Source organism: Nansenia antarctica (genome assembly GCF_963989245.1).
Source record: "Nansenia antarctica genome assembly, chromosome: 2".
NCBI classification, from domain to species: domain Eukaryota; kingdom Metazoa; phylum Chordata; class Actinopteri; order Argentiniformes; family Microstomatidae; genus Nansenia; species Nansenia antarctica.
Window position 1 is genome coordinate 258097 of NC_137675.1, and position 27500 is coordinate 285596.

General features: G+C 49.5%; 1 protein-coding gene across 1 annotated transcript in view; it reads right to left on the reverse strand.

The window, feature by feature from the left end:
• LOC308151065 (glycogen debranching enzyme-like) overlaps positions 1 to 27500 on the reverse strand; it is a 49130-nt gene that overhangs the window by 10926 nt on the left and 10704 nt on the right. Inside the window, exons 6-22 of the mRNA XM_080523876.1 lie at positions 19507 to 19688; positions 18687 to 18798; positions 17705 to 17831; positions 17390 to 17492; positions 17125 to 17222; positions 15879 to 16018; positions 15421 to 15608; positions 14889 to 15012; positions 13051 to 13214; positions 12578 to 12679; positions 12014 to 12169; positions 10688 to 10838; positions 10353 to 10477; positions 4192 to 4304; positions 3687 to 3821; positions 2581 to 2848; positions 1786 to 1919 (exon numbers count right to left, since the gene is read on the reverse strand). Of these exons, the coding sequence (XP_080380002.1) occupies positions 1786 to 1919; positions 2581 to 2848; positions 3687 to 3821; positions 4192 to 4304; positions 10353 to 10477; positions 10688 to 10838; positions 12014 to 12169; positions 12578 to 12679; positions 13051 to 13214; positions 14889 to 15012; positions 15421 to 15608; positions 15879 to 16018; positions 17125 to 17222; positions 17390 to 17492; positions 17705 to 17831; positions 18687 to 18798; positions 19507 to 19688 (2422 nt within the window). The remainder of the gene's footprint in view (positions 1 to 1785; positions 1920 to 2580; positions 2849 to 3686; positions 3822 to 4191; positions 4305 to 10352; positions 10478 to 10687; positions 10839 to 12013; positions 12170 to 12577; positions 12680 to 13050; positions 13215 to 14888; positions 15013 to 15420; positions 15609 to 15878; positions 16019 to 17124; positions 17223 to 17389; positions 17493 to 17704; positions 17832 to 18686; positions 18799 to 19506; positions 19689 to 27500) is intronic.

Genomic DNA, 27500 nt, shown 5'->3' on the forward strand with positions numbered 1-27500 from the left:
AACCACAGGTTAGGGTAGACACAGGGACACAACAACCACAGGTTAGGGTAGACACAGGGACACAACAACCACAGGTTAGGGTAGGTTAGTAGAGGGGTAGGTTGTGGTTAGTGTTAGGTTAGGTTAGAATAGGGTTATAGTTAGGTTAGGTTAGAATAGGGTTATAGTTAGGTTAGGTTAGAATAGGGTTATAGTTAGGTTAGGTTAGAATAGGGTTATAGTTAGGTTAGGTTAGAATAGGGTTATAGTTAGGTTAGGTTAGAATAGGGTTATAGTTAGGTTAGGTTAGAATAGGGTTATAGTTAGGTTAGGTTAGAATAGGGTTATAGTTAGGTTAGGTTAGAATAGGGGTGAGGTTGTGGTTGAGTTATGGTTAGGTTGAGTTTGAGTTATGGTTAAGTTAGGGTTAGGTTGTGGTTGAGTTAGGGTGAGGTTGTGGTTGAGGTAGGGTTAGGTTGTGGTTGAGTTAGGGTTAGGTTGTGGTTGAGTTATGGTTAGGTTGTGGTTGAGTTGTGGTGAGGTTGTGGTTGAGTTGTGGTTAGGTTGTGGTTGAGTTGTGGTGAGGTTGTGGTTGAGTTGTGGTTAGGTTGTGGTTGAGTTAGGGTGAGGTTGTGGTTGAGTTAGGGTGAGGTTGTGGTTGAGTTAGGGTTAGGTTGTGGTTGAGTTAGGGTGAGGTTGTGGTTGAGTTAGGGTTAGGTTGTGGTTGAGTTGTGGTTAGGTTGTGGTTGAGTTAGGGTGAGGTTGTGGTTGAGTTAGGGTTAGGTTGTGGTTGAGTTAGGGTGAGGTTGTGGTTGAGTTAGGGTGAGGTTGTGGTTGAGTTAGGGTTAGGTTGTGGTTGAGTTAGGGTTAGGTTGTGGTTGAGTTAGGGTGAGGTTGTGGTTGAGTTAGGGTGAGGTTGTGGTTGAGTTAGGGTTAGGTTGTGGTTGAGTTAGGGTTAGGTTGTGGTTGAGTTGTGGTTAGGTTGTGGTTGAGTTAGGGTTAGGTTGTGGTTGAGTTAGGGTTAGGTTGTGGTTGAGTTAGGGTTAGGTTGTGGTTGAGTTGTGGTTAGTGTTAGGTTATAGTTAGGTTAGGTTAGAATAGGGGTGAGGTTGTGGTTGAGTTAGGGTGAGGTTGTGGTTGAGTTAGGGTTAGGTTGTGGTTGAGTTGTGGTTAGGTTGTGGTTGAGTTAGGGTGAGGTTGTGGTTGAGTTAGGGTGAGGTTGTGGTTGAGTTAGGGTGAGGTTGTGGTTGAGTTGTGGTTAGGTTGTGGTTGAGTTAGGGTGAGGTTGTGGTTGAGTTAGGGTGAGGTTGTGGTTGAGTTAGGGTGAGGTTGTGGTTGAGTTAGGGTGAGGTTGTGGTTGAGTTAGGGTGAGGTTGTGGTTGAGTTGTGGTTAGGTTGTGGTTGAGTTAGGGTGAGGTTGTGGTTGAGGTAGGGTTAGGTTGTGGTTGAGTTAGGGTTAGGTTGTGGTTGAGTTAGGGTTAGGTTGTGGTTGAGTTGTGGTTAGTGTTAGGTTATAGTTAGGTTAGGTTAGAATAGGGGTGAGGTTGTGGTTGAGTTAGGGTGAGGTTGTGGTTGAGTTAGGGTTAGGTTGTGGTTGAGTTGTGGTTAGTGTTAGGTTATAGTTAGGTTAGGTTAGAATAGGGGTGAGGTTGTGGTTGAGTTAGGGTTAGGTTGTGGTTGAGTTAGGGTGAGGTTGTGGTTGAGTTGTGGTTAGGTTGTGGTTGAGTTAGGGTTAGGTTGTGGTTGAGTTAGGGTTAGGTTGTGGTTGAGTTAGGGTTAGGTTGAGGTTCAGGTAGGGGTGAGTACCTGGACATGTGATGGAAGGTGTGCTCCAGGGCGCAGGTGTACACGCCCACCAGGATGGCGTCAAAGTAGCGAGGGATGAGGTAGCGAGGGATGTGCTTCAGGTACGCAAACATGGCGGCCAGCCACCTGCCCACCTGACACAACAACAACGCCAGGTCGTCAGGACAACCACCTTCACAGACGACAACAACAACATTGATCATACGTGAACATTCTAATGCTTTGGTCCTAATGTCGGGATCTGATGCAATGATAGGCTACACTAGTCAGCTAAGCTAGGCTACACTAGTCAGCTAAGCTAGGCTACACTAGTCAGCTAAGCTAGGCTACACTAGTCAGCTAAGACCTATAGGCTACACAGTGATTTGGCTGAAACGGCGATGATCTGATGGCGCCTAAGGGCCACACGACTCCACCGAATTCGTGAGCTGAGACGGTGACTGACAGAGAGACACACCCCCCTCCCCCCTCCCCCCCCCCCACCTCCCCCAGCGCGTCCTTCCTCCCCTCCAGCCTGCTGCAGACGTACTCCCCCCCCCTCCCCCTCCCCCCTCCTCCCCCCTCACCTCACCCAGCGCGTCCTTCCTCCCCTCCAGCCTGCTGCAGACGTACTCCCTCCCCCTCCCCCTCCTCCCCCCTCACCTCCCCCAGCGCGTCCTTCCTCCCCTCCAGCCTGCTGCAGACGTACTCCCTCCCCCTCCTCCCCCCTCACCTCCCCCAGCGCGTCCTTCCTCCCCTCCAGCCTGCTGCAGACGTACTCCCTCCTCCTCCCCCTCCCCCCTCCTCCCCCCTCACCTCCCCCAGCGCGTCCTTCCTCCCCTCCAGCCTGCTGCAGACGTATGACATCATCCAGTCCCCCTGCCTCAGGTTGTCACAGAAGGGATGTCCCAGGTCGTTGCTGGGCCGGACCCGGGCCAGGACTGAGACCAGGCCCTGCAGGCCACCGTACTTCAGCTTGGCCCAGCCGGGGATGTCGTAGCAGCCGCCGCCGTCCTCCACCTCCTCCGCGTCGCAGCGGAACAGCAGAACGTTCATGTCAGCCAGAGACAGAGAGGACATGACCCTGGACACACACACACACACAGCTGTGATACACAGAGTCTAGGGTTTCTAAGCATTGAGAAGCAGCTTTCGACCATGGAGGAATGAGTCCTGGAGCGGTTTAAAGTCTGGAGCTGCAGCCTGGCCCAGGGGAGGGGCCTGACTAAACTACTGTGTCTCTGCATAAAGACACACCTCAGCTGTAAGCTAGCATGTATAATGTCCTTCAGCTGTAAGCTAGCATGTATAATGTCCTTCAGATGGAAGCTAGCATGTATAATGTCCTTCAGATGGAAGCTAGCATGTATAATGTCCTTCAGATGGAAGCTAGCATGTATAATGTCCTTCAGATGGAAGCTAGCATGTATAATGTCCTTCAGCTGGAAGCTAGCATGTATAATGTCCTTCCCATTGTAAACAACACAGGGCCGAGGGCTGAGCCTTGGGGGACTCCCTCGGAGATCTACATGAAGCTGGACGTGTGTCCGTCTGTATACACACACTGTTCTCTCTCTGCAAGGCAGTTCCTCACCTGCTCTACAGCCATGTCACCATGACAACACCACTCTACAGCCATGTCGCCATGACAACACCACTCTACAGCCATGTCACCATGACAACACCACTCTACAGCCATGTCACCATGACAACGTCACTCTACAGCCATGTCACCATGACAATGTCACTCTACAGCCATGTCACCATGACAACATCACTGAGTATGCCTCAGACAGATCAACAAACAGGGAAGCATAGTAGTGCTACTTTAGGTACAGGGCATTCATAATAAACACACACACACACACTCACACACACACACACACACACACACACACACACACACACACACAGAGACTCACTGGGCCAGGGGCGTGGTGAGCACGGCGGGGGGGCTGGGGTCTGCCAGGCTGCCAGGTTGGTACTTGGGGCTGAACTGGACCAGGTGGTGTCTGAGCACCCCCACCAGCTGCTGGGCCTTAGGGTCCAGACTCACCCTGGGGGGGGGAGAGAGAGAGGGTCAGGGTGTGTGTGTGTGTGTGTGTGAGAGAGAGAGAGAGAGAGAGACAGAGAGAGAGAATGAGAGAGAGAGAGTGTTTGTGTTGTGGGGGATTTTTACCATAACACGAGGTGTGTGAAGGCCTATGTGATCATGTGATCATGTGATCATGTGTTGTCTCTGGGACGTCATGGGCATTTACAGAATGCAGACGGTTTAACACTGTCTGTCTGTCTGTCTGTCTGTCTGTCTGTCTGTCTGTCTGTCTGTCTGCGTTTATACTCCTCCTTAACTTGTTGTTGTGTATAACAGAGCTGTGGGTTGTGTGTTCGTTGCGTCTCTCTCAGAGGTTGCAGGACCATATGTACCTGAAGGCGATGACGCTGCCAGGTGTCAGGTGGTCAAAGATGATCTCCTGGACGAACTCACTGGGCCCCTGGGTGGCCACGCCCGCCCTGCGCACCATGCTGCTGTTCTCCAGCTGGGGGGGGGAGGGGAGGGGAGGGAGGAGGACTTTTTTTGTTTTTTTTTGTAATCAGCATTTTATTGAATTTTTCAATTAACACATTTCTTGACTTATACAACTTTTGTATAAAATGGTAACAATATCACAGAATAAGTCTTGCTGTCATCAAACAGAAATAATACAGAGAAAAAAATAAATAAATAATATATATATATATAAAAGCACCCCTAGATTACATTCATCACTCATCCAATTTGTCAACTTAAGTCTTACAACCGACTAGCAATATATCTCAAGTAGCCTCCCCATTTTGCTGTGTATTGTTCATTTCTGTCCATAGTACTGAAGGACATTTGTTCGTATGCTGCCACCTTTGCCAACTCCATAAGCCATTCCTGGATAGACGGCTCCCCTGTGTTCCTCCAGTGTCTCATAATTATTTGTTTTCCAACCATTATACTGGTCTGAATAAATTCTGCAGCTCCACATAGAGACGTCATTTGTGGATCACTGAGAACATACAGTCTCGGACAAAACTCAAAGTTGTCCTGGGTAATGTTTTGCACCCATTCTGGATCTTTCGCCAGTAATTTTGAATCATAGGACATTCCCAAAGTAAGTGAACCAGGGTCCCTTCCGGCCTGCAACATTTCCAGCAATCAGCATTGTCCTTGAGCTTCAGCCTGAACATCCTGGAGGGGGTCCAGTAGAACCGGTTAAGAACCTTGAACTGGATCAATCTAATTTTAATGTCTCTCGATACTCTCTTAATGTTCTCACATATTTTGTCCCATTCTTTTTCTGTGAAATCAATTTTCAAATCAACTGACCAAATGACCATCAATGCATAGGATACCTTAACCGTCTGTTGGAAAACCATTTTATAATAGATAGCCGCCTCATGTCCCATACCCATTATCTTTGTAATCTCAGACAGAAGAGTTGACTGTTGAGGTGTGATTCCTTTACCTAGAATACTGTCCAGCAAATGGCGGAGTTGCAAGTATTTCCAAAAATCATGTCTAGGCAACCCATATTCATTAACCAACTCCTCAAATGATTTCAGACCATCTCCCCCATATATGTCTGTTAATGTTACAATTCCTTTTCTTACCCATTCCTTCCATATAAAGGAACACTTATTTATTTGCAATTTGGGGTTATTCCAAATACAAGATTCAGAGTTAAGATAGACATTTACTTTAAAGGACTTAGATATTTTCTTCCATACATTGTAGAGGTTGGCTATTATAGGATGGGATCGTAATTCAAATGATAATTTGCTGGACATAGAATTTATAGGGGCAATAGGGGAAAGCAATTTTTGCTCAATCTCAAACCAAGGAGGGGGCCTTTCAGGTGGCAGTGTCCACTGAGCAATGTGTCTCAGGCAGTAGGCATAGTGAAACAATATTAGTTTAGGTAAACCCATACCACCCTTATTGATCGGGACTTGGAGCTTTTCCAACTTTATCCTAGCACGTTTACCATTCCATAGAAACTTTTTGCAAATTTGGTCAAACCTTTTGAAATACACCTGGGGTATGGCAATAGGAAGGCATTGGAGCAGGTCATTCAATCTCGGGATACAGTTCATCTTCAGGACATTGACTTTCCCCCATAATGATAGAAATAGTGTTGACCACCTTTCTGTATCTAAAGCAATTTTCTTAAAAAGAGGGTCGACATTTTTTTCTATTATTTTGCTGGTTTGATGAGGAAAAAGGATACCTAGGTATTTTATACCTTCCATAGGCCACTGAAAAGACCCTGCCTGGAATAAAGTCTTAGGGCAATACGAAGTTAGTGGAAGAGCCTCGGACTTACACCAATTGACCTTGTACCCTGATAGCTTGGAGAAGGACTCGATGTTGTCTAAAAGTGCTGGGACAGATCTACCTGGGTCCGAGGCAAGCCATAATATGTCATCCGCATATAACATAAGCTTATGCGTGGACTCATTTATTCTAATTCCTGGAATATTCGGGTTGTTACGAATTACTGCAAGGGGTTCGAGGGCTAGACAGAAGAGACCTGGTGACAGCGCTGAGCCCTGCCGAGTGCCTCTACCAAGTGTAAAATAGGATGATATTAGACCGTTTGTGTTCACCGCTGCCTCCGGGTCTTCATAAAGGATCTCAATCCATCTCAGAAATGTTTGGCCAAACCCAAAAGCCTTCAATGTTTGAAACATGTATCTCCATTCTATCCTATCAAACGCTTTCATAGCGTCGAGCGAGATGGCCGCTGTTGGATTGTTAGAATTTCGCATAAACCACATAATATTTATAAGGCGCCTCACATTATCAGAATAATTTCTACGTCTAATAAAGCCCACTTGGTCCGGATGGATAAGTGACCCAAGTGTTTTATCTAATCAATTAGCAAGTAATTTAGATAGTAGTCGACAATCGACTGAGATCAAACTTATCAGACGATAGCTTTTGCAATCAGTCGGATCCTTCTCTTTTTTCAATATAAGTGTAATAATTGCTTGATTTAGAGACTGAGGTAGCCTACCACTTTCAAATGCCTCCGTAAGCATCTTTTCAAACAATGGCAGGAGATCTTCAGCATAACATTTGAAAAATTCAGCTGTAAAGCCGTCATGGCAGGGCGATTTGCCTGCTGGTAGGGCCTTGATTGCTTCAATAATCTCCTGTGAGCTAATAGGTGACTCTAACTCCTCTTGTTGTGCACCACTCAGTTTAGGGAGGTTCAAATTATCAAGGAAGGATACTATCTCGTCATCCGTGGCAGTGCTTTCAGGCGTATAGAGGTTTATATAAAAGTCTTTGAAGATGTCATTTATCTTACTAGGTTCAGTTGCCAATGTCCCTTCTGCATCCCTCACTGCTGCTATAATAGATTTAGACTCTTTCTGTTTAATGTATCTAGCCAAGAATTGTCCCGCCTTGTCCCCAGATTCAAAAATAGTCTGCCTAGCTCTAAACAGAAGAAACTCAGTTTTCTTAGATATTATAGTATTATATTCATACTTAAGATGAGTCAGTTTTTTACAAAGCACGTCAGATATATTCCTTTTTAATTTATCCTCTATATTCTTCATTTCCCTTTCTAAATCTAGAAGTTTAGCAGTGGAAGCCTTTTTTTTATGAGAGGAGTACTGAATAATGAATCCCCTGAGAAAAGCCTTCATGGCCTCCCGTGCTACTATGGCGGAGGGAGCCGTAGGGACATTGGTCTCCAAGTATAGATTGATCTGTGCCCTAAGCTCCTCCCTAAAACCAACGGCCCGTAGCAGCGATGAGTTAAAGCGCCACACTCGTGACCTCATGGTCTCTCGATATGGAGTCATATCTAATCTAACCATAGCATGGTCGGTCAACAGAATGCTGTCAATAGTGCAGGCCAGTATGGAGGGCAATAAGGATCTCGAAATAAGGAAAAAGTCTATTCGCGAGTATACTTTGTGTGCTCCTGAATAGAAAGTATAATCCCTATCCACTGGATGGTTCAGCCTCCATACATCTACAAGGCCCATGGAATTACATATTCTCTTAATAATTAAAACAGAATCAGTCTCTCTACCTCCTGTTGGCTTACTGCGATCCAGGATTTTATCTATGGCATTATTGAAATCTCCCCCTAAAACTATAGGGTACTGTCCAATATCACACAATTTACTTTCCAAGTCCGCAAAGACACTAGGATTATCTGCATTCGGTGCATATACATAGGCCAATATCAGGGTCTGACCTTGTATGTCAGCCAATATTATAACTAATCTGCCCTCCTCATCTTTAACCTCCTTCCTTAGCTTAAATTGCAAACCTTTGTTAATTAGTATGGCTACCCCTTTACTGTTAGAAGACCCAGCACTAAAGAATACATGCCCCACCCATTCTCTGCATAGTTTAACTGATTCCTGATGAGAGCAATGTGTTTCCTGCAAAAAAAACTATATCCTGTTTTTTAATTTTCAAATGTCTCAAAATCTTTTTTCTCTTAGCTGGACACCCTAATCCATATACATTCCAGGTGGAATAGCACAAATTCCTCTGATTGCTAGTCATAGATAAATGTTTACGTATTTAACCATAGAATGAGTGTTGGTTATAATATAATGTAAGACCCCTGGTGCATTAACAAAGTAAATAATAACATGTAACTTATAAGACACAAAACAAAAAACTTGGTGATCTCTATAAGCAGAGAACAATATGACTAAGAACAGTATCATAGTAAAACAAAACAATAACCTTCCTAGGTCCATGACTAAGAACAAGTCAGCCCAAAAGCCCTCTGCTTTGGGTAAATTGTCCAAGATGTGTTCAGATGATGTGTCCATCAGAATTGTAAGGGGTTGTACAGTTAGTAAAATAACCCACTGGGGAATTATGGCCATAACAAGCTTACATGTTGGTCACATAGCTTAGAACAAACTCAAATGTCAGATAAACTGTACAAGGTGCCAAGCGGGTAATAGACCAATACGCATATTGCGTTAACATTTTTAAAAGAATCCCCGCACCTATTAAACCATATCCCAAATTAAGGTTTCTTGAAAACGCACCGTTACAGTAGGCCTACCGTCCTCAGCGATGCTCAATAAACTGTAACGCTGACTCCGGGTTGTCAAACACCCGTGGGCCATTTCCATCGGTGGAGATCCTCAGACGTGCAGGGTAGAGCAGGCTGAATTTGATCTTGCGCTAATGGAGTGCTCTCTTGCAAAGGTTGAATGCTTCTCTCTTCCGCTGGGTCTCCTTCGAGTAATCTGGGAAGATCATCACCGGTTTGTTGTCCCACGTTATGCGTCTCTTCTTCCGTGCCTCCTCAAGGATGTTCTGGCAATCTTTGTAGCGCAGAAAGCGGGCGACGATGGTTCTCACTTTGCCCTTGTCTCCGGTATCCAAACGTGTTCCAATCCTATGAGCGCGATCCATTTCGATTCCACCTGGGGGAGGGTTGATGTCCAGGGATGTTGAGATGAGTTTGTTCAGGAAGGCAGTCATGTCGTTCTTTTCAGCTCCCTCTGGTATCCCAACGAATCTGAGGTTATTGCGTCTGGATCTGTCTTCAGCGTCAGCTAGCCTGTCTGTTAGTTGTTGCAAGTCCGCTTTAGTGACTGCAGGAACGGCACTCCTGTTAGCTTGTTCGTCCTCCAGCCTACTCACTCGTTCCTCCACCTCAGTAGTGCGTGTGCCGAGCGAGGTCAGTTTAGCGTCCATGGAACTCACAGAACGTCGGATTTCTTTCATTTCTGCTGTGTCCTCCGATATCTTCTTCAGCATCTTGAGTATTTGAGCCATATCATACTCAGTGGCTCTGCTATCAACAGGAGCTTTGCTAGCTAGTTTTACCTCGTTAGCATCATCCCCGTTAGCTTGCATGTGGAGTTGCGTTTGTGTGGCTGAACGAAGTCTCTGTCTTGACTCCTTCGCCGATTTTTTGGGGTCTTCTGCCATATCTCCCGTCACTTAAAAATTTCCCTACTGTTAACAGTTGAACACTATTAAGGATAATTTAAAGGATTTTAGTCCCAAAGTCGACGAGAGCACGCTTTAGGTTGCCATCTTGTATTTGAGTCACGTACTCTTCCGGACTTTATTATTATTTACTGTACTTATTTTAATTTACGTCCATAGAGTTGATAGCGTTGACTTTCCTGATATAAAGCTGGGACTCTGAATGCCTGCTGTCTCTCCTCTCTCCTCTCCTCTCCTCTCTCTCCCCTCTCTCTCTCCTCTCTCTCTCCTCTCTCTCCTCTCTCTCTCCTCTCTCTCTCCTCTCTCTCTCCTCTCTCTCTCCTCTCTCTCTCTCTCCCCTCTCTCTCTCCTCTCTCTCTCCTCTCTCTCTCTCTCTCTCTCTCTCTCTCCCCCCTCTCTCTCCCCTCTCTCTCTCCTCTCTCTCCTCTCCCTCCTCTCTCTCTCTCTCTCTCTCTCTCTAAAATACCCACTCAATATAATAAACAACAGTTTAACAATCACTTAATACTTATAGTTTGTGGATTGGATTCACTGAGGATGGAGCAGATGGGACTGGCTGGTCACCAAATAACAGGAAATATTGCACACACACACACACACACACACACACCTGCAGGTGCTCTCTGATCTCGACGGTGTACTCTGGCATCCCGTTGATGCTGCCAGCGTCTCTGACGTACGTCCCAGAATGCCTTTCAACTGTCCTCGCCTCGAACACCACCTCCTCTATCTTACCTGGGGGGGGAGAGGGAGGGAGGGAGGGAGGAGGGAGGGAGGGTGGAGGGAGGCAGGGAGGAGGAAGGGAGGAGGGAGGGAGGGAGCGAGGGGGGAGGGAGAGATGTTGACAGAGCCAGTAGAGAGGTCATGTGACACAGAGGTCAGGTGACGGCGGTGGTAACCCTGTCGCCACGGTAACCTACCAGCCGTGACGCCACGGTAACCTACCAGGGATGAACATGGGCGGGACCTCCTTCCTGTAGGTGTGGTGTTTGGGGTCCCAGAAGGCCGTGCGGCAGACGGTCACCACTGACTGGTGCGTGCTGGGGCAGTGGCGCGTTACCGCGACGACGTCCTCGTCTACCTGGTCTACGTACACCTGGTTACACACACACACACACCTGGTTACACACACACACCTGGTTACACACACACACACACACCTGTTACACACACACACACACACCTGGTTACACACACACCTGTTACACACACACACACACACACACCTGTTACACACACACACACACCTGGTTACACACACACACACACACACCTGGTTACACACACACACACACACACCTGGTTACACACACACACACACACCTGGTTACACACACACACACACCTGGTTACACACACACACCTGGTTACACACACACACACCTGGTTACATACACACACACACACACCTGGTCTACATACCCCTGGGGAGACACACACCTGGTTACACACACACACACACACACACCTGGTCTACGTACACCTGGGGAGACACACGCCTGTTACACACACACACACACCTGGTCTAAGTACACCTGGGGAGACACACACATGTTACACACTCCTCTGAATCCCTGCTGCTCTCTGTTCATATCAGTAACACAACAGTTAACCAGAACGCTCCGTACCCCCTACACATCTATCACTGTACCCTGACACACACAACCTACACATCTATCACTGTACCCTGACACACACAACCTACACACCTAGTCTCTGTACCCTGACACACACAACCTACACACCTAGTCTCTGTACCCTGACACACACAACCTACACACCTAGTCTCTGTACCCTGACACACACAACCTACACACCTAGTCACTGTACCCTGACACACACAACCTACACACCTAGTCTCTGTACCCTGACACACACAACCTACACACCTAGTCACTGTACCCTGACACACACAACCTACACACCTAGTCACTGTACCCTGACACACACAACCTACACACAGAGACACGCACACACACACACAACCTACACACCTAGTCTCTGTACCCTGACACACACAACCTACACACCTAGTCACTGTACCCTGACACACACAACCTACACACAGAGACACGCACACACACACACAACCTACACACAGAGACACGCACACACACACACACACAACCTACACACAGAGACTCCCCCCACCCCCACACACACCTGGTTGAAGCCCTTGGCGGCCATGTCCTGGTGCAGGCGGTTGAGGGCCAGCTCCCCCCGCCCCCCACCCCCACACACACCCCCACACACACACCCCTCCCACCCTACCTGGTTGAAGCCCTTGGCGGCCATGTCCTGGTGCAGGCGGTTGAGGGCCAGCTTCCCAGCGATGATGCCGGTCTGCAGGCTGACCTCCCCGGGGCTGCAGGCCTGGGCTGAGGGGTTCCACCTGGGGTACAGCCTCTCCTCCTTCACCACCGAGATCTACACACACACACACACACACACACACACACACACACAGACACACACACACACAGACACACACACACACACACACACACACACAGACACTTATATGAGTCACTCCCTATCTTCCACTGTTTCTCCTGAGACATAATAATAAGTCTCTCTTAAGTCTCTCTTAATCAACGACTTGATTGGCTCCTATGAACTAGATTTTTTATTTCTAACTGAAACCTGGCTGGACAAAGATAAAAAGGCACCAATTATTTTGTTTTTGATGACTGATGGATAGATGATTCACTTACTTAGACAAATGTTTTTGTTGTAAGTCACTTTGGATAAAGGTGTCTGCTAAATGCCAAAAATGTAAATGTGAATGCAACTGTGTGTGTGTGTGTGTGTGTGTGTGTGTGTGTGTGTGTGTACCATGTGGGGGACGTGTTCATCGTAGCCTCGGGTGGAGCCGGTGGCGCAGCAGGCCATGGAGACGATGGCAGAGCTGGGGAGGGAGTCCAGGGCCGAGCGCAGCTGCATACACACACACACACACACACACAGACACAGACACAGACACAGACACAGACACAGACACAGACACAGACACAGACACAGACACAGACACAGACACAGACACACACACACAGACACAGACACAGACACAGACAGAGACACAGACACAGACACAGACACAGACACAGACACAGACACACACATGGTAACACACACACACACACACACACACACACACACACACACACCAGAGATCAGGCTCAGAAAAGGAATGGAAGCACAAAAGAATCATGTGTGTGTGTGTGTGTGTGTGTGCGTGTGTGTGTGTGTGTTTTGTGTGTGTGTGTGTGTGAGAGAGTGTGTGTGAGTGTGTGTGTGTGGGTGTGTACCTGGATGGGACACTCGTTGTCGTGGGTTACGTCCAGGAACATGGCGTGTGCGATGGAGGGGGTGAGGGGCCGCAGGCTGGGCTGGACGAACGCCCCCACGGGCTCCCCGCCGTAGCGGTACACCAGCCGGCCCTCCTCGTGGCTGTCCCCCGCACTCATCGCCTCTGGGGGGGGGGCGGGGGGGGGGGGAAATAAGGACATGAGGACATAACACAGCTACTTAACGCTAGCTATCTAGCATCCTAACACAGCTACTTAACGCTAGCTATCTCAAATTGCTCTAGTTTCTGTGAACATGGCTCAACACCATGCTCCATACTGGCTCACACTTCAAAGCCAAGTTAAACAAACCCGTCATGCTAACAGCCATCATGACTATGAAAACAAGCATAACCCTTTAGAACAATGTTATAAAACCCTTAACCCTAACCTGTATAAACAAAGCAAACACACAGACGAGCGCGTGCTTATTAATCCACCTTCAGAGGCAGAGTGGTGTTGTCATGGTGACATGGCTGTAGGCCTTGTCAACCATTTTAAAAGTAGATTTCCTTAAAACAAAAATATGGTTACACCATATTATTCACAATAGTAGCTAGGAAGCTAACTTTGTTAACGGTAAGTTGTACTGCCACAGACATAGCTTCAGTGTTTTTAAACCGACCTCTGATGAGTGTGTGTGTGTGTGTGTGTGTGTGTGTGTGTGTGTGTGTGTACCTCTGATCAGTGAGTTTATTCCTAGTCTATTCACAAACACGTTGTCCAGCTGCTCGCTGCCGGTGAAGAGCTCAGCCACCACGTACAGACTGGGACACACAGCCCTGCCCGCATCCAGCATGAACTACACACACACACACACACACACACACACACACACACGCACACACACGCACGCACACATGCACACACACACACACACACACACACACACACACACACGCACGCACACATGCACACACACACACACACACACACACACACAGACACACAGACACACACACACACACACAGACACACACACGCACACATGCACGCACACACACACACACACAGACAGGGAGGGAGTAGGGTTAGTGCCGTGCTACAGGGTTTCCCAGGGTTTCCAGGTGGACCAGTGGTACCTCAGACTGACAGAGTAGGGTTAGTTAGTGCCATGCTACAGGGTTTCCCCCCTGGGGGAGCAGGGGTAGCATGCTACAGGGTTTCCCCCCCGGGGGAGCAGGGGTAGCATGCTACAGGGTTTCCCCCCTGGGGGAGCAGGGGTAGCATGCTACAGGGTTTCCCCCCCGGGGGAGCAGGGGTAGCATGCTACAGGGTTTCCCCCCCGGGGGAGCAGGGGTAGCATGCTACAGGGTTTCCCCCCTGGGGGAGCAGGGGTAGCATGCTACAGGGTTTCCCCCCCCGGGGGAGCAGGGGTAGCATGCTACAGGGTTTCCCCCCCGGGGGAGCAGGGGTAGCATGCTACAGGGTTTCCCCCCCGGGGGAGCAGGGGTAGCATGCTACAGGGTTTCCCCCCTGGGGGAGCAGGGGTAGCATGCTACAGGGTTTCCCCCCCGGGGGAGCAGGGGTAGCATGCTACAGGGTTTCCCCCCCGGGGGAGCAGGGGTAGCATGCTACAGGGTTTCCCCCCTGGGGGAGCAGGGGTAGCATGCTACAGGGTTTCCCCCCCGGGGGAGCAGGGGTAGCATGCTACAGGGTTTCCCCCCCGGGGGAGCAGGGGTAGCATGCTACAGGGTTTCCCCCCCCGGGGGAGCAGGGGTAGCATGCTACAGGGTTTCCCCCCCGGGGGAGCAGGGGTAGCATGCTACAGGGTTTCCCCCCCGGGGGAGCAGGGGTACCTCTGATGAGGCTGGTGATCCCCAGCCGGTTAACGAACACGTTGTCCAGCAGCTCGCTGCCGGTGAACAGCTCAGCGATCACATACAGGTTGGGCCTCACCGCCCTGGCCGCCGCTAGCATGGCCTAGCATGACATCACATCTCATTAGCATGGTATATAGATATCCTATTAGAATACTAGGTCACAGATTTAATAGAGTATTTAATAGTAAATGAGTACAGTAGAGTAGAGTATAGTTTAGTAAGGGGGCCAGGTCTGTGCCTGTGTGTGTGTGTGTGCGTGCCTGTGCCCACAACCCACACACAACCTACACAGAGACCAAACACAAGTCTCTCCTAATCAACGACTTTGGCTAACAAGACTGAAGATAACAAGGCACCAATTATTTTCTTTTTGATGACTGATGGATAGATGATTCACTTACTTAGACAAATGTTTTTGTTGTAAGTCACTTTGGATAAAGGTGTCTGCTAAATGTCAGAAATGTAAAATTGTATGCAACTGTGTGTGTGTGTGTGTGTGTGTGTGTACCTCGGCCACGTGCAGGGGGGTGGAGTGGCAGTTGTCCAGGCGTACGCCAGCGAAGTGCGTGGCGGTGATCTCCGTGTACTTCTGCATGTGGGCCCAGAGGAAGGGGCAGTCCTCCGGCCCGGAGCCGTAACGCAGCTTCACACTGTCGCCCCACGCGATCAGCTCCCTCCTGATGTACACGTTAGAGCCTACACACACACACACACACACACACACACACACACACACACACACACACACAGAGAAACACACAGAGAAACACACACACACACACACACACACATACACAGACACACACATACAGAGACACACACACACAGAGACGCACACACACCACACACACACAGTTAACAGCAGCCCTCTGTGGGGGTTAGGGCCTCGGTGGTGCCACCTACTGGTGGTGGAGGGAAACACACCTCAGCAGTCTCTCTAACACACACACACACACACACACACACCTGGCTCAGCGAAGTTGCGGAGGGGGTCGTCCCCCATCACCCAGCCGTTGTGAGCCAGGAAGTGACACGCCACGTCAGGACGCTCAAGCAGGGCCACTTCCTGCTCCAGGGTCTGCTCCTCCAGAGGGAACGCAAAGTACCTACAGACACACACACACACACACACACACACACACACACACACACACTCACACTCTTAGGCTCTTAGTTATCAAGGCTTTACTAAAAAGGAATGGCCTAGACCCCCACTACAGACCCAAATCAAACCTAGGGGTAGCGGTGGTCTAGTGGATAGTGAGTTGGACTTGTGATCGGAAGGTTGTGAGTTCAAATCCCGCCTGAAACCACACCACTACTAGTGTGCCCTTGAGTAAGGCACTTAGCCCTCAGTTACTCCAGGGGGAATGTCCCTGTAATTCGTAATTGTAAGTCGCTTTGGATTAAAAGCATCTGCTAAATGGCAACATTTATTAAAAATGTTAAACCTTTCTGATTCTGGAAAAATCTCAGTTTTGGGACTACTAGACCTTAGCGCTGCCTTTGACACTGTAGACCACGACATTCTAATAGATAGACATTCTAATAGATAGACATTCTAATAGATAGACATTCTAATAGATAAACATTCTAATAGATAGACATTCTAATAGATAGACATTCTAATAGATAAACATTCTAATAGATAGACATTCTAATAGATAGACATTCTAATAGATAGACATTCTAATAGATAGACTAACAACCTGGGTAGGACTTTCGGGCACTGCCCTAAACTGGTTTAGATCCTACCTACAGGACAGAAGCTACTATGTCTCCATTGGCAACTTTGTGTCCGACAACATTAAAATTACGTGTGGGGTTCCCCAAGGGTCAATCCTTGGCCCCCTTCTATTCAATCTCTACATGCTTCCATTCCAAAATGAAAAGAAATACCTACCACAACTATGCGGATGACACTGAAATCTACATAGCCTTCTCACCGAACGACTATAGTCCCATCGACAATCTCTGTAATTGCATTGAGCAAATAAACGCCTAGATGAGACAAAACTTCCTCCAACTAAACGAGGACAAAACACAGATAATTGTATTCTGAGACTAGTCAGATAATCATTCCAAGAGTGAAAACAAAACATGGTGCAGCAGCTTTTCCTGGAACAAACCCAGAGGGTGTTACCATGGTGACCGGAGGGTGTTACCATGGTGACCGGAGGGTGTGACCGGAGGGTGTTACCATGGTGATTACCTGGTGACCAGTGGGTCTTTCCTGGTGACCGGGCCGAGCTTGGGCCCGTGGTCGGCCAGACGCTCGTACGTTGCATTTCCCACAATGCAGTTCGATGCCTGCATGAGAGAAGGAAGCAGAACAACATTGTTTACAAACTGTAGAGGGACTACATTACCCAGACTGCATCACACTCATGTTACTGCTACCCCTGGTATGGTATTTGTCTGGTATCTGTAGTTTTAAGTGCATCTGTAACCGAACTACATTACCCAGAAGCCCCTACCTGTTCCTGGTGGTGGGTGATCTCCCGGTACTGTTCTCCATTCATCTCCTCCAGCTTATTTTTCAGCCAATCACAACACTCCTCTATCGCTGCTGGGGTGGAGCTACACACACACACACACACACACACACACACACACACACACACACCACACACACACACACACACACACACCACACACCCCACACACACACCACACACACATGTTCATGCCATGAGCATTCCATCAACGTAGCAAAAACATAAAATAACACACACACACACACACACACACCTCTGACACACACACACGCACACACACACACACACACTCACTTGCGTGGTTTGAAGGTCTCCAGAGCGGAGTTCATGTCGACCGTGTTGCCGTAGCGACGGTACTGAGGGTCCTGGACGACCTTCAGCTGCTGTGTCCCTCCGGTCTGACTGCGGTCCGGCTTGGCCCCTGGTGGAGATAAAACACGTTTTCAGAGTCAGAATTGTAACGGTGTTATTACGCACCTGGCTCCAGAGACTCCGCCGCCCGCCTGCTCTCAAACACCCGGTCCCGTGACCACATCACTCCTGTCCTCCATCTCTCCACCGGCTCCCCATCAAAGAACGTATCCAATTCAAAGTCTTAAAGTGCTCATCCTCACCTACAAAGCCCTCCATAGCCTGGCCCCCCCTTACCTGACTGACCTCCTTCTCCCCCACCGCCCTACCCGTACCCTCCCATCCTCATCCACTGTTCCCCTCACTGTCCCACCCTCAAAACTCAAAGGCTTCGGTCACCGTGCCTTTTCACGAGCTGCATCCCGCCTCTGGAACTCTCTCCCTCAACCACTCAGAGACTCACCCTCACTCTCCACTTTTAAATCCCACCTCAAAACCTACCTGTTCTCCCACGCATACAACCTCCCCTACCTCTAGCCATCTCCCCCATCCCTGCCCCCCCTGGACATGCATACAACCTCCCCTACCCCTACCCATCTCCCCTAACCCTGCCAACCCCCCTCCTGGACAATGCATACAACCTCCCCCACCCCTAACCATCTCCCCCACCCCTACCCATCTCCCCTAACCCTGCCACCCCCCCCTCCCCCTCCTGGACATGCATACAACCTCCCCCACCCCTAACCATCTCCCCTAACCCTGCCACCCCCCCCCTCCTGGACAATGCTGTGTTAATTGTTCCCTGTTCGTAAACTAACTGTTTTTCCCATATAAATAGAATTCATTATTATTATGATTATGTCATCAGGTGCATCTCTAGTGTGGAGGTAAGGTGATGATGTCATCAGGAGTGGGAGGGGCTCACCGCTCTGCAGCAGGGTCCTGAACTGATCCACGGTGACCTGAACTTTGACCTGGAAGAACTCCCACAGCTTGATCCTGGGAAACACGTCCTCCCACAGCACGGTGCGGAGCGCCTGGGGGGGGAAGGTGGTCACATGACAGGTTTAGAACCTCCAGGAGGTCACATGACAGGTTCAGAACCTCCAGGAGGTCACATGACAGGTTTAGAACCTCCAGGAGGTCACATGACAGGTTTAGAACCTCCAGGAGGTCACATGACAGGTTTAAAACCTCCAAGAGGTCACATGACAGGTTCAGAACCTCCAGGAGGTCACATGACAGGTTTAAAACCTCCAAGAGGTCACATGACAGGTTTAGAACCTCCAGGAGGTCACATGACAGGTTCAGAACCTCCAGGAGGTCACATGACAGGTTTAGAACCTCCAGGAGGTCACATGACAGGTTTAGAACCTCCAGGAGGTCACATGACAGGTTTAAAACCTCCAAGAGGTCACATGACAGGTTTAGAACCTCCAGGAGGTCACATGACAGGTTTAAAACCTCCAAGAGGTCACATGACAGGTTTAGAACCTCCAGAGTATCCCCTTAATGCCAGACACAGATTAAACACAGTCCTGGACTACAATCTACCAGCCCCCCCCCCTCTGCCCTCTCCCCCAGCCCTCCCCCCTCCCCAGACCCACGTTGAGGTGCTGGTCGTTCTGGACCAGGGCCGGCAGCCCCCCCCCCCCCCCCCCCCTCCCCAGACCCACGTTGAGGTGCTGGTCGTTCTGGACCAGGGCCGGCAGCCCCCTCCCCCCCCCCCCCCTCCCCAGACCCACGTTGAGGTGCTGGTCGTTCTGGACCAGGGCCGGCAGCCCCTTGGTGCTGTGCTTCCCGTCCTCCATGTCGCAGGTCAGGTGCCACAAGGCGCGGTCCAGGACCCAGGCGGGCCGCAGGTGGGGCGAGTTCACCAGGTTATAACCCGACTCTGGGTGCTCCCTGATCCACGGGCTGTTAGCAGCTGGGGGGGAGGGAGGGGGAGACAGAAACATGTAGGTGTATTGTTATAGTTTGGTGTATTCAGTCAGATCAGTACAGGTCCAGACACAACGAAACGCATTCGGCCTCCAGCCAGATAGCTAGCGCATTAGCACATAGTGCAAAAGCCATAAAGATACATGTACAGTGAGCTATGCAACCCTAGCCCTGAGATATACACAGTAGATATGTACTGTAGATGTCTACAGAGCAGTGTGTGTGTGTGTGTGTGTGTGTGTGTGTGTGTGTGTGTGTGTGTGTGTGTGTGAGAGTGTGTGAGTGTGTGTGTGTGTGTGTGTGAGGACGTGACCTTTAGCAGAGCAGAGATCAGGTTCCTGTGACCGTCTGACCTTCTACAGACCTACAACACTGCCAACTATTCTCCCCCCTCCCTCCCTATTCTCCCCCCTCCCTCCCTATTCTCCCCCCTCCCTCCCTATTCTCCCCCCTCCCTCCCTATTCTCCCCCCTCCCTCCCTATTCTCCCCCCTCCCTCCCTATTCTCCCCCCTCCCTCCCTATTCTCCCCCCTCCCTCCCTATTCTCCCCCCTCCCTCCCTATTCTCCCTCCTCCCTCCCCATTCTCCCCCCTCCCTCCCCATTCTCCCCCCTCCCTCCCTATTCTCCCCCCTCCCTCCCTATTCTCCCCTCCTCCCTCCCTATTCTCCCCTCCTCCCTCCCTATTCTCCCCCCTCCCTCCCTATTCTCCCCCCTCCCTCCCTATTCTCCCCTCCTCCCTCCCTATTCTCCCCTCCTCCCTCCCTATTCTCCCCCCTCCCTCCCTATTCTCCCCCCTCCCTCCCTATTCTCCCCTCCTCCCTCCCTATTCTCCCCTCCTCCCTCCCTATTCTCCCCTCCTCCCCCCCTCCCCTCCCCCCTCCCTCCCTATTCTCCCCCCTCCCTCCCTATTCTCCCCCCTCCCTCCCCATTCTCCCCCCTCCCTCCCTATTCTCCCTCCTCCCTCCCTATTCTCCCCCCTCCCTCCCTATTCTCCCCCCTCCCTCCCTATTCTCCCCCCTCCCTCCCTATTCTCCCCCCTCCCTCCCCATTCTCCCCCCTCCCTCCCCATTCTCCCCCCTCCCTCCCTATTCTCCCCCCTCCCTCCCTATTCTCCCCCCTCCCTCCCTATTCTCCCCCTCCCTCCCCTTCCCCCCCTCCCTCCCTATTCTCCCCCCTCCCTCCCCATTCTCCCCCCTCCCTCCCTATTCTCCCCCCTCCCTCCCCATTCTCCCCCCTCCCTCCCCATTCTCCCCCCTCCCTCCCTATTCTCCCCCCTCCCTCCCTATTCTCCCCCCTCCCTCCCTATTCTCCCCCCTCCCTCCCTATTCTCCCCTCTCCCTCCCTATTCTCCCCCCTCCCTCCCCATTCTCCCCTCCCCCCTCCCTATTCTCCCCCCTCCCTCCCCATTCTCCCCTCTCCCTCCCTATTCTCCCCCCTCCCTCCCTATTCTCCCCCCTCCCTCCCTATTCTCCCCCCTCCCTCCCTATTCTCCCCCCTCCCTCCCTATTCTCCCCCCTCCCTCCCCATTCTCCCCCCTCCCTATTCTCCCCCCTCCCTCCCCATTCTCCCCCCTCCCTCCCTATTCTCCCCTCCTCCCTCCCCATTCTCCCCCCTCCCTCCCTATTCTCCCCCCTCCCTCCCTATTCTCCCCCCTCCCTATTCTCCCCCCTCCCTCCCCATTCTCCCCCCTCCCTCCCTATTCTCCCCTCCTCCCTCCCCATTCTCCCCCCTCCCTCCCTATTCTCCCCCCTCCCTCCCTATTCTCCCCCCTCCCTCCCCATTCTCCCCCCTCCCTCCCTATTCTCCCCCCTCCCTCCCTATTCTCCCCCCTCCCTCCCCATTCTCCCCCCTCCCTATTCTCCCCCCTCCCTCCCCATTCTCCCCCCTCCCTCCCTATTCTCCCCTCCTCCCTCCCCATTCTCCCCCCTCCCTCCCTATTCTCCCCCCTCCCTCCCTATTCTCCCCCCTCCCTCCCTATTCTCCCCCCTCCCTCCCTATTCTCCCCCCTCCCTCCCCATTCTCCCCTCCCCCCTTCCCCCCCTCCCCTCCCCCCTCCCTCCCTATTCTCCCCCCTCCCTCCCTATTCTCCCCCCTCCCTCCCTATTCTCCCCCCTCCCTCCCCTCCCCTCCCCCCTCCCTCCCTATTCTCCCCCCTCCCTCCCCATTCTCCCCCCTCCCTCCCTATTCTCCCCCCTCCCTCCCTATTCTCCCCCCTCCCTCCCCATTCTCCCCTCCTCCCTCCCCATTCTCCCCTCCCCCCTCCCCATTCTCCCCTCCCCCCTTCCCCCCCACCCCTCCCCTCCCCCCTCCCTCCCTGTTCTATGGAGGCATTCTCTCTTTAGCTTATCATGCTAGTCACACATAGACAGAACAGTGTGTGTGTGTGTGTGTGTGTGTGTGTGTGTGTGTGTGTGTTGGCAGGCGAGGCCTTTCCTTGCTCTGCTGCTCCAGACAGACACACACACACACACACACACACACACACACACACACACAAATGCTGCTATGGCAACCAGGGAAGTAACTACAGCAAGGTCATTATGGTCTGGCATCAATCACTATAGAGTAAACTATGTACACACACACACACACACACACACACACACCACACACACACACACGCTAGGCGTTAGCCAGTATGGCCCTAGACTTTGGAGCGGGTGCAGGAGGACTTGGGGGAGGCAGAGAGAGGGAGGGTGAGGGGGGGTGAGGGGGTGTGGAGATCTCTAACAGAAGTTTAAACACCTTCAGCCTTTACCTCTTTGTCAACTTTACCTCTTTGTCAACTTGCACTCTCACCCCTATTTCTTACCTCCTAATGTTTTGCTGTTACTATGTCTATGTTTCTGATCTCCTCCCTCCTGTATTGTGGTTTATTTACTATTGTTCAACACAATCTTTGAGTTCCATTCAATGTATGACGTATAATGTTCTGTATTAATAAAGTTTAATTGATTGATTGATGATTGATTGATTGGGTTGGGCGATTTTATGGTTATACCGTAAACTGCGGCTTTTGAAAATAGCAAACCGTCATAAATGGTTATATATAATAAACGCAGTGTTCGTCCAGCACCTCTGTCTGATTGGTTTGATGACAGAACTTTTTGTAAACAACGTCATTTGTCAAATAAATAACGTCAAAAAAGTCTCCCTCCTTCCCTCCACTTCCTCTTCCTTCACATGTGACTTCCTGTCAGTCAACAAACCTTAGACCTTAACGTTCTAGCTGCATTCTGTAGGCTGGAATTCTCGCTGATCTACGAGCGACATTGGAGTACTGTTTGTTTTGTTGTTTTTCCATTAAACTTTTTTACATCTGACGACTTGATCTGATGATGCAGGAAACCTGATCTGATGTATGTACAGTGTGATATGTACGCAGACTGCAGGTATCTGGTATGTGTTGTAGCAGACTGGTATGTGTCTAGTCCTCTAACATGAACATGTCTAGTCCTCTAACATGAACATGTCTATAGTAGAGTTCTATAGTTCTATAGTAGAGTTATATAGTAGAGTTCTATAGTTCTATAGTAGAGTTCTATAGTTCTATAGTAGAGTTCTATAGTTCTATAGTAGAGTTCTATAGTTCTATAGTAGAGTTCTATAGTTCTATAGTTCTATAGTAGAGTTCTATAGTTCTATAGTAGAGTTCTATAGTTCTATAGTAGAGTTCTATAGTAGAGTTCTATAGTTCTATAGTAGAGTTCTATAGTTCTATAGTAGAGTTCTATAGTTCTATAGTAGAGTTCTATAGTTCTATAGTAGAGTTCTATAGTTCTATAGTAGAGTTCTATAGTTCTATAGTTCTATAGTAGAGTTCTATAGTAGAGTTCTATAGTTCTATAGTAGAGTTCTATAGTTCTATAGTAGAGTTCTATAGTTCTATAGTAGAGTTCTAGAGTTCTATAGTAGAGTTCTATAGTTCTATAGTTCTATAGTAGAGTTCTATAGTTCTATAGTAGAGTTCTATAGTTCTATAGTAGAGTTCTATAGTAGAGTTCTATAGTTCTATAGTAGAGTTCTATAGTTCTATAGTAGAGTTCTATAGTTCTATAGTAGAGTTCTATAGTTCTATAGTAGAGTTCTATAGTTCTATAGTAGAGTTCTATAGTTCTATAGTTCTATAGTAGAGTTCTATAGTAGAGTTCTATAGTTCTATAGTAGAGTTCTATAGTTCTATAGTAGAGTTCTATAGTTCTATAGTAGAGTTCTAGAGTTCTATAGTAGAGTTCTATAGTTCTATAGTAGAGTTCTATAGTTCTATAGTAGAGTTCTATAGTTCTATAGTAGAGTTCTAGAGTTCTATAGTAGAGTTCTATAGTTCTATAGTAGAGTTCTATAGTTCTATAGTAGAGTTCTAGAGTTCTATAGTAGAGTTCTATAGTTCTATAGTAGAGTTCTATAGTTCTATAGTAGAGTTCTATAGTTCTATAGTAGAGTTCTATAGTAGAGTTCTAGAGTTCTATAGTAGAGTTCTATAGTTCTATAGTAGAGTTCTATAGTTCTATAGTAGAGTTCTAGAGTTCTATAGTAGAGTTCTATAGTTCTATAGTAGAGTTCTATAGTTCTATAGTAGAGTTCTATACATTTTACATTTACATTTACATTTTTGGCATTTAGCAGACGCCTTATTCCAAAGCGACTTACAATCAATACATTTGAATACTAAGCATGTGAATCAGCAGTCCACCATTCGTTGCAGGAAGAGTACTCTAGCTCGGGCCCGGGGCCACTGATAGGAGGAAAAACCTTCTCCCTATTATCGCCTTCTACTAAAACTTTTTTTTTTTTTTTTTTTTTACTGGAGAAACTGAGAAACTGTACAATGGGGGCAATAGAAGTTCTAGGGACACAGTAGAGGGGAAAGCGGGTGTCTTTAGGAGACGTAGTGGTGAGGGTCGGAAGATGTCTCAGGAGGAGCAGTTAAGATGTAACCTGAAGAGATGGGTCTTCAGTCTACGACGGAAGATGGGTAGTGACTCTGCCGTTCTGACAGCCGTGGGGAGCTCATTCCACCAGCGGGGAGCCAGTGTTGTGAAGAGACGTGATCGGGCAGCCCGACTGCTGTGTAGAGGAGGTGGGGCCAGTCGGCCAGCCGAGGTGGAGGAGCGGAGTGAGCGGGCAGGGGTTTGGGGGGTTACCATTTCCTTCAGGTAGGCAGGGGCTGTCCCTTTAGCTGCCTGGTATGCAAGCACCAGGGTCTTGAATCTGATGCGAGCTGCTATCGGGAGCCAGTGCAGGGTGCGAAGGAGAGGGGTGACATGCGAGTATTTGGGGAGGTTGAATACCAGCCGGGCAGCAGCATTCTGGATGAGCTGCAGAGGTCTAATGGCTGAAGCGGGGAGCCCAGCCAGGAGTGCATTGCAGTAATCCAGGCGGGAGATGACCAGTGCCTGGATCAAGAGTTGCGCTGCCTCTCTGGTAAGGAATGGTCGTATCCTTCTGATGTTGTAGAGGAGGAATCTGCAGGAGCGAGCCGTTGCTGCAATGTTCTCCGCACAGGATAGTCGGTTATCCAGGATCACTCCAAGGTTCTTGGCTGTCAGGGAGGGGGTTACAGTAGAGTTCTCCACTGTGATGGAGAAGTCTTGGAGAGGGCAGGCTTTCCCGGGGATGAAGAGGAGCTCGGTCTTGTTAAGATTGAGCTTGAGATGGTGGTCAGCCATCCAAGTTGAAATGTCAGCGAGACATGCTGAGATACGGGTTGCCACGTGTACATCAGACGGGGGGAAGGACAGGAAGAGTTGAGTGTCGTCTGCGTAGCTGAGGTAGGAGAGCCCATGTGAAGAGATTACCGAGCCAAGAGACTTGGTGTAGAGGGAGAAGAGTAGGGGCCCTAGATGTTTTATCTTGTAGATAGTAATAGTTATTTGTCTGTATTATCTTGTAGATAGTACTAGTTTTTTTTTTTTTTTCCTGTCTGTCTTACATGTAACGATGAATTGAAAATCAAGGACCCCAATTGAAATAAGCCAGTGGCTTTCTTGGGTTTTTATCCTTTTAGTTGACCTTGTATGTAATATGTACTTTCATGTACCTACTTCTGCAAATCTTCTAATAAAGTTTTCAATCAATCAATCAATAGGACGGAACCCTGGGGAACTCCAGTGGAGAGGGTTCGTGGAGAAGATAGCGATTCTCTCCAGGTCACCTGGTAGGAGCGGCCCGCCAGGTAGGAAGAAAACCAGAAGTGTGCGGTGCCAGAGATGCCCAGGTCTGAGAGGATGGAGAGAAGGATCTGGTGATTGACTGTGTCGAAGGCAGCAGACAGGTCAAGGAGAATGAGAACAGAGGAGAGGGAGGAAGCTTGGGCAGAGTGGAGGGCCTCCGTGACAGCAAGGAGCGCAGTCTCAGTGGAATGCCCAGCCTTGAAGCCGGATTGGTGGGGTTCTAAGTGATCCATCTTCCGGAGATAGTCAATCAGTTGCTTAGATGCCGCGCGTTCAAGGGTTTTGGAAGGGAAGGAGAGAAGGGATACCGGTCTGTAATTGTGGACAGATGATGGGTCAAGGGTAGGTTTCTTGAGGAGAGGCTTGACTCTGGCTATTTTGAAGGCCGCTGGGACAGATCCAGTGGATAGGGAGGAGTTGATTAGGGTGGTAAGGTAAGGAAGGATGTCGGCGGAAATGGATTGGAGAAGGGGGGAGGGGATGGGGTCAAGAGGGCATGTGGTTGCCCGCTTTGATGTGATAAGTGTGAGAATCTCATCGGGGGAGAGGGGGGAAAAAGATGACAATCCAGAGATCGAGTGTCGAGGGGGGAGTTTGGAAGGGGTGTTAGCATTGTTAGTGGGAACAGTGTTAGCATTGTTAGTGGGAGGAGGGAGCGGTGGGGGGAGAAAGGTGCTGCTGATGTCGTCCACCTTTTTTTCAAAGTAGGTGACAAAGTCATCGGCGGACAGGGAGGAAGGAGGAGGGGGAGGAGGTGGATTAAGGAGTGAAGAGAAAGTGGAGAACAGTTTTCTAGGATTAGAGGCAGAAGAATGTATTTTTGAATGATAGTAGGATGTTTTAGCAGCTGATGCCGAGGAGGCGTAGTTGGCAAGGAGAGAGTGATAGAGGTTAAGGTCATCAGAAAGGCCAGTTTTTCTCCATTTCCTCTCAGCTGCTCTGAGCTCTAGTCTACAAGCATGTAGCGTTTCAGAGAGCCAGGGAGCTCGAGGAGAGGATCGAGCTGGCTTTAAGGTTAGTGAACAGAGGGTGTCGAAGGATGAGGTGAGAGCGGACAGAAGGGTTGAGGATGCCGCATCAGTGGATAGAAGGGAGAAGGATTCGACAGAGGGTAGGGAGGATAGGACAGAAGAAGAGAGGGCGCTGGGGGACAGGGTACGTAGGTTACGACGAGAGGGTCTTAAGTGGTTAGAGGCTGAGAGGGAAGAGGAAGTTTTGAGGGGAAGGGAGAAGGATATAAAGTGGTGATCAGAAACTGGAAGAGGGGTAACGGTAAGGTTGGAAGTGTGGGAAGATCTGGTGAAGACAAGGTCGAGCTGATTGCCTGCCTTATGAGTCGGAGGAGAGGGGGACAGGGTAAGGCCGAAGGAGAGGAGAAGGTCAAGTACTCCAGATGAGAGAAGCTTCTCAGATTGGAAATTGAAGTCACCTAGTAGTACGAGCGGAGTGCCATCATCAGGGAAAGAGCTGAGAAGGCCATCCATCTCGCCTAGGAAGTCACCGAGTTGGCCTGGGGGGCGATAGATGACAACAATGTGGAGTTTGACCGGGGAGGAGACAAAAGCAGCATGAAATTCAAAGGAGGATGTAGACAAGTGTGCCAGGGGAAGGACAGTGTGTGACC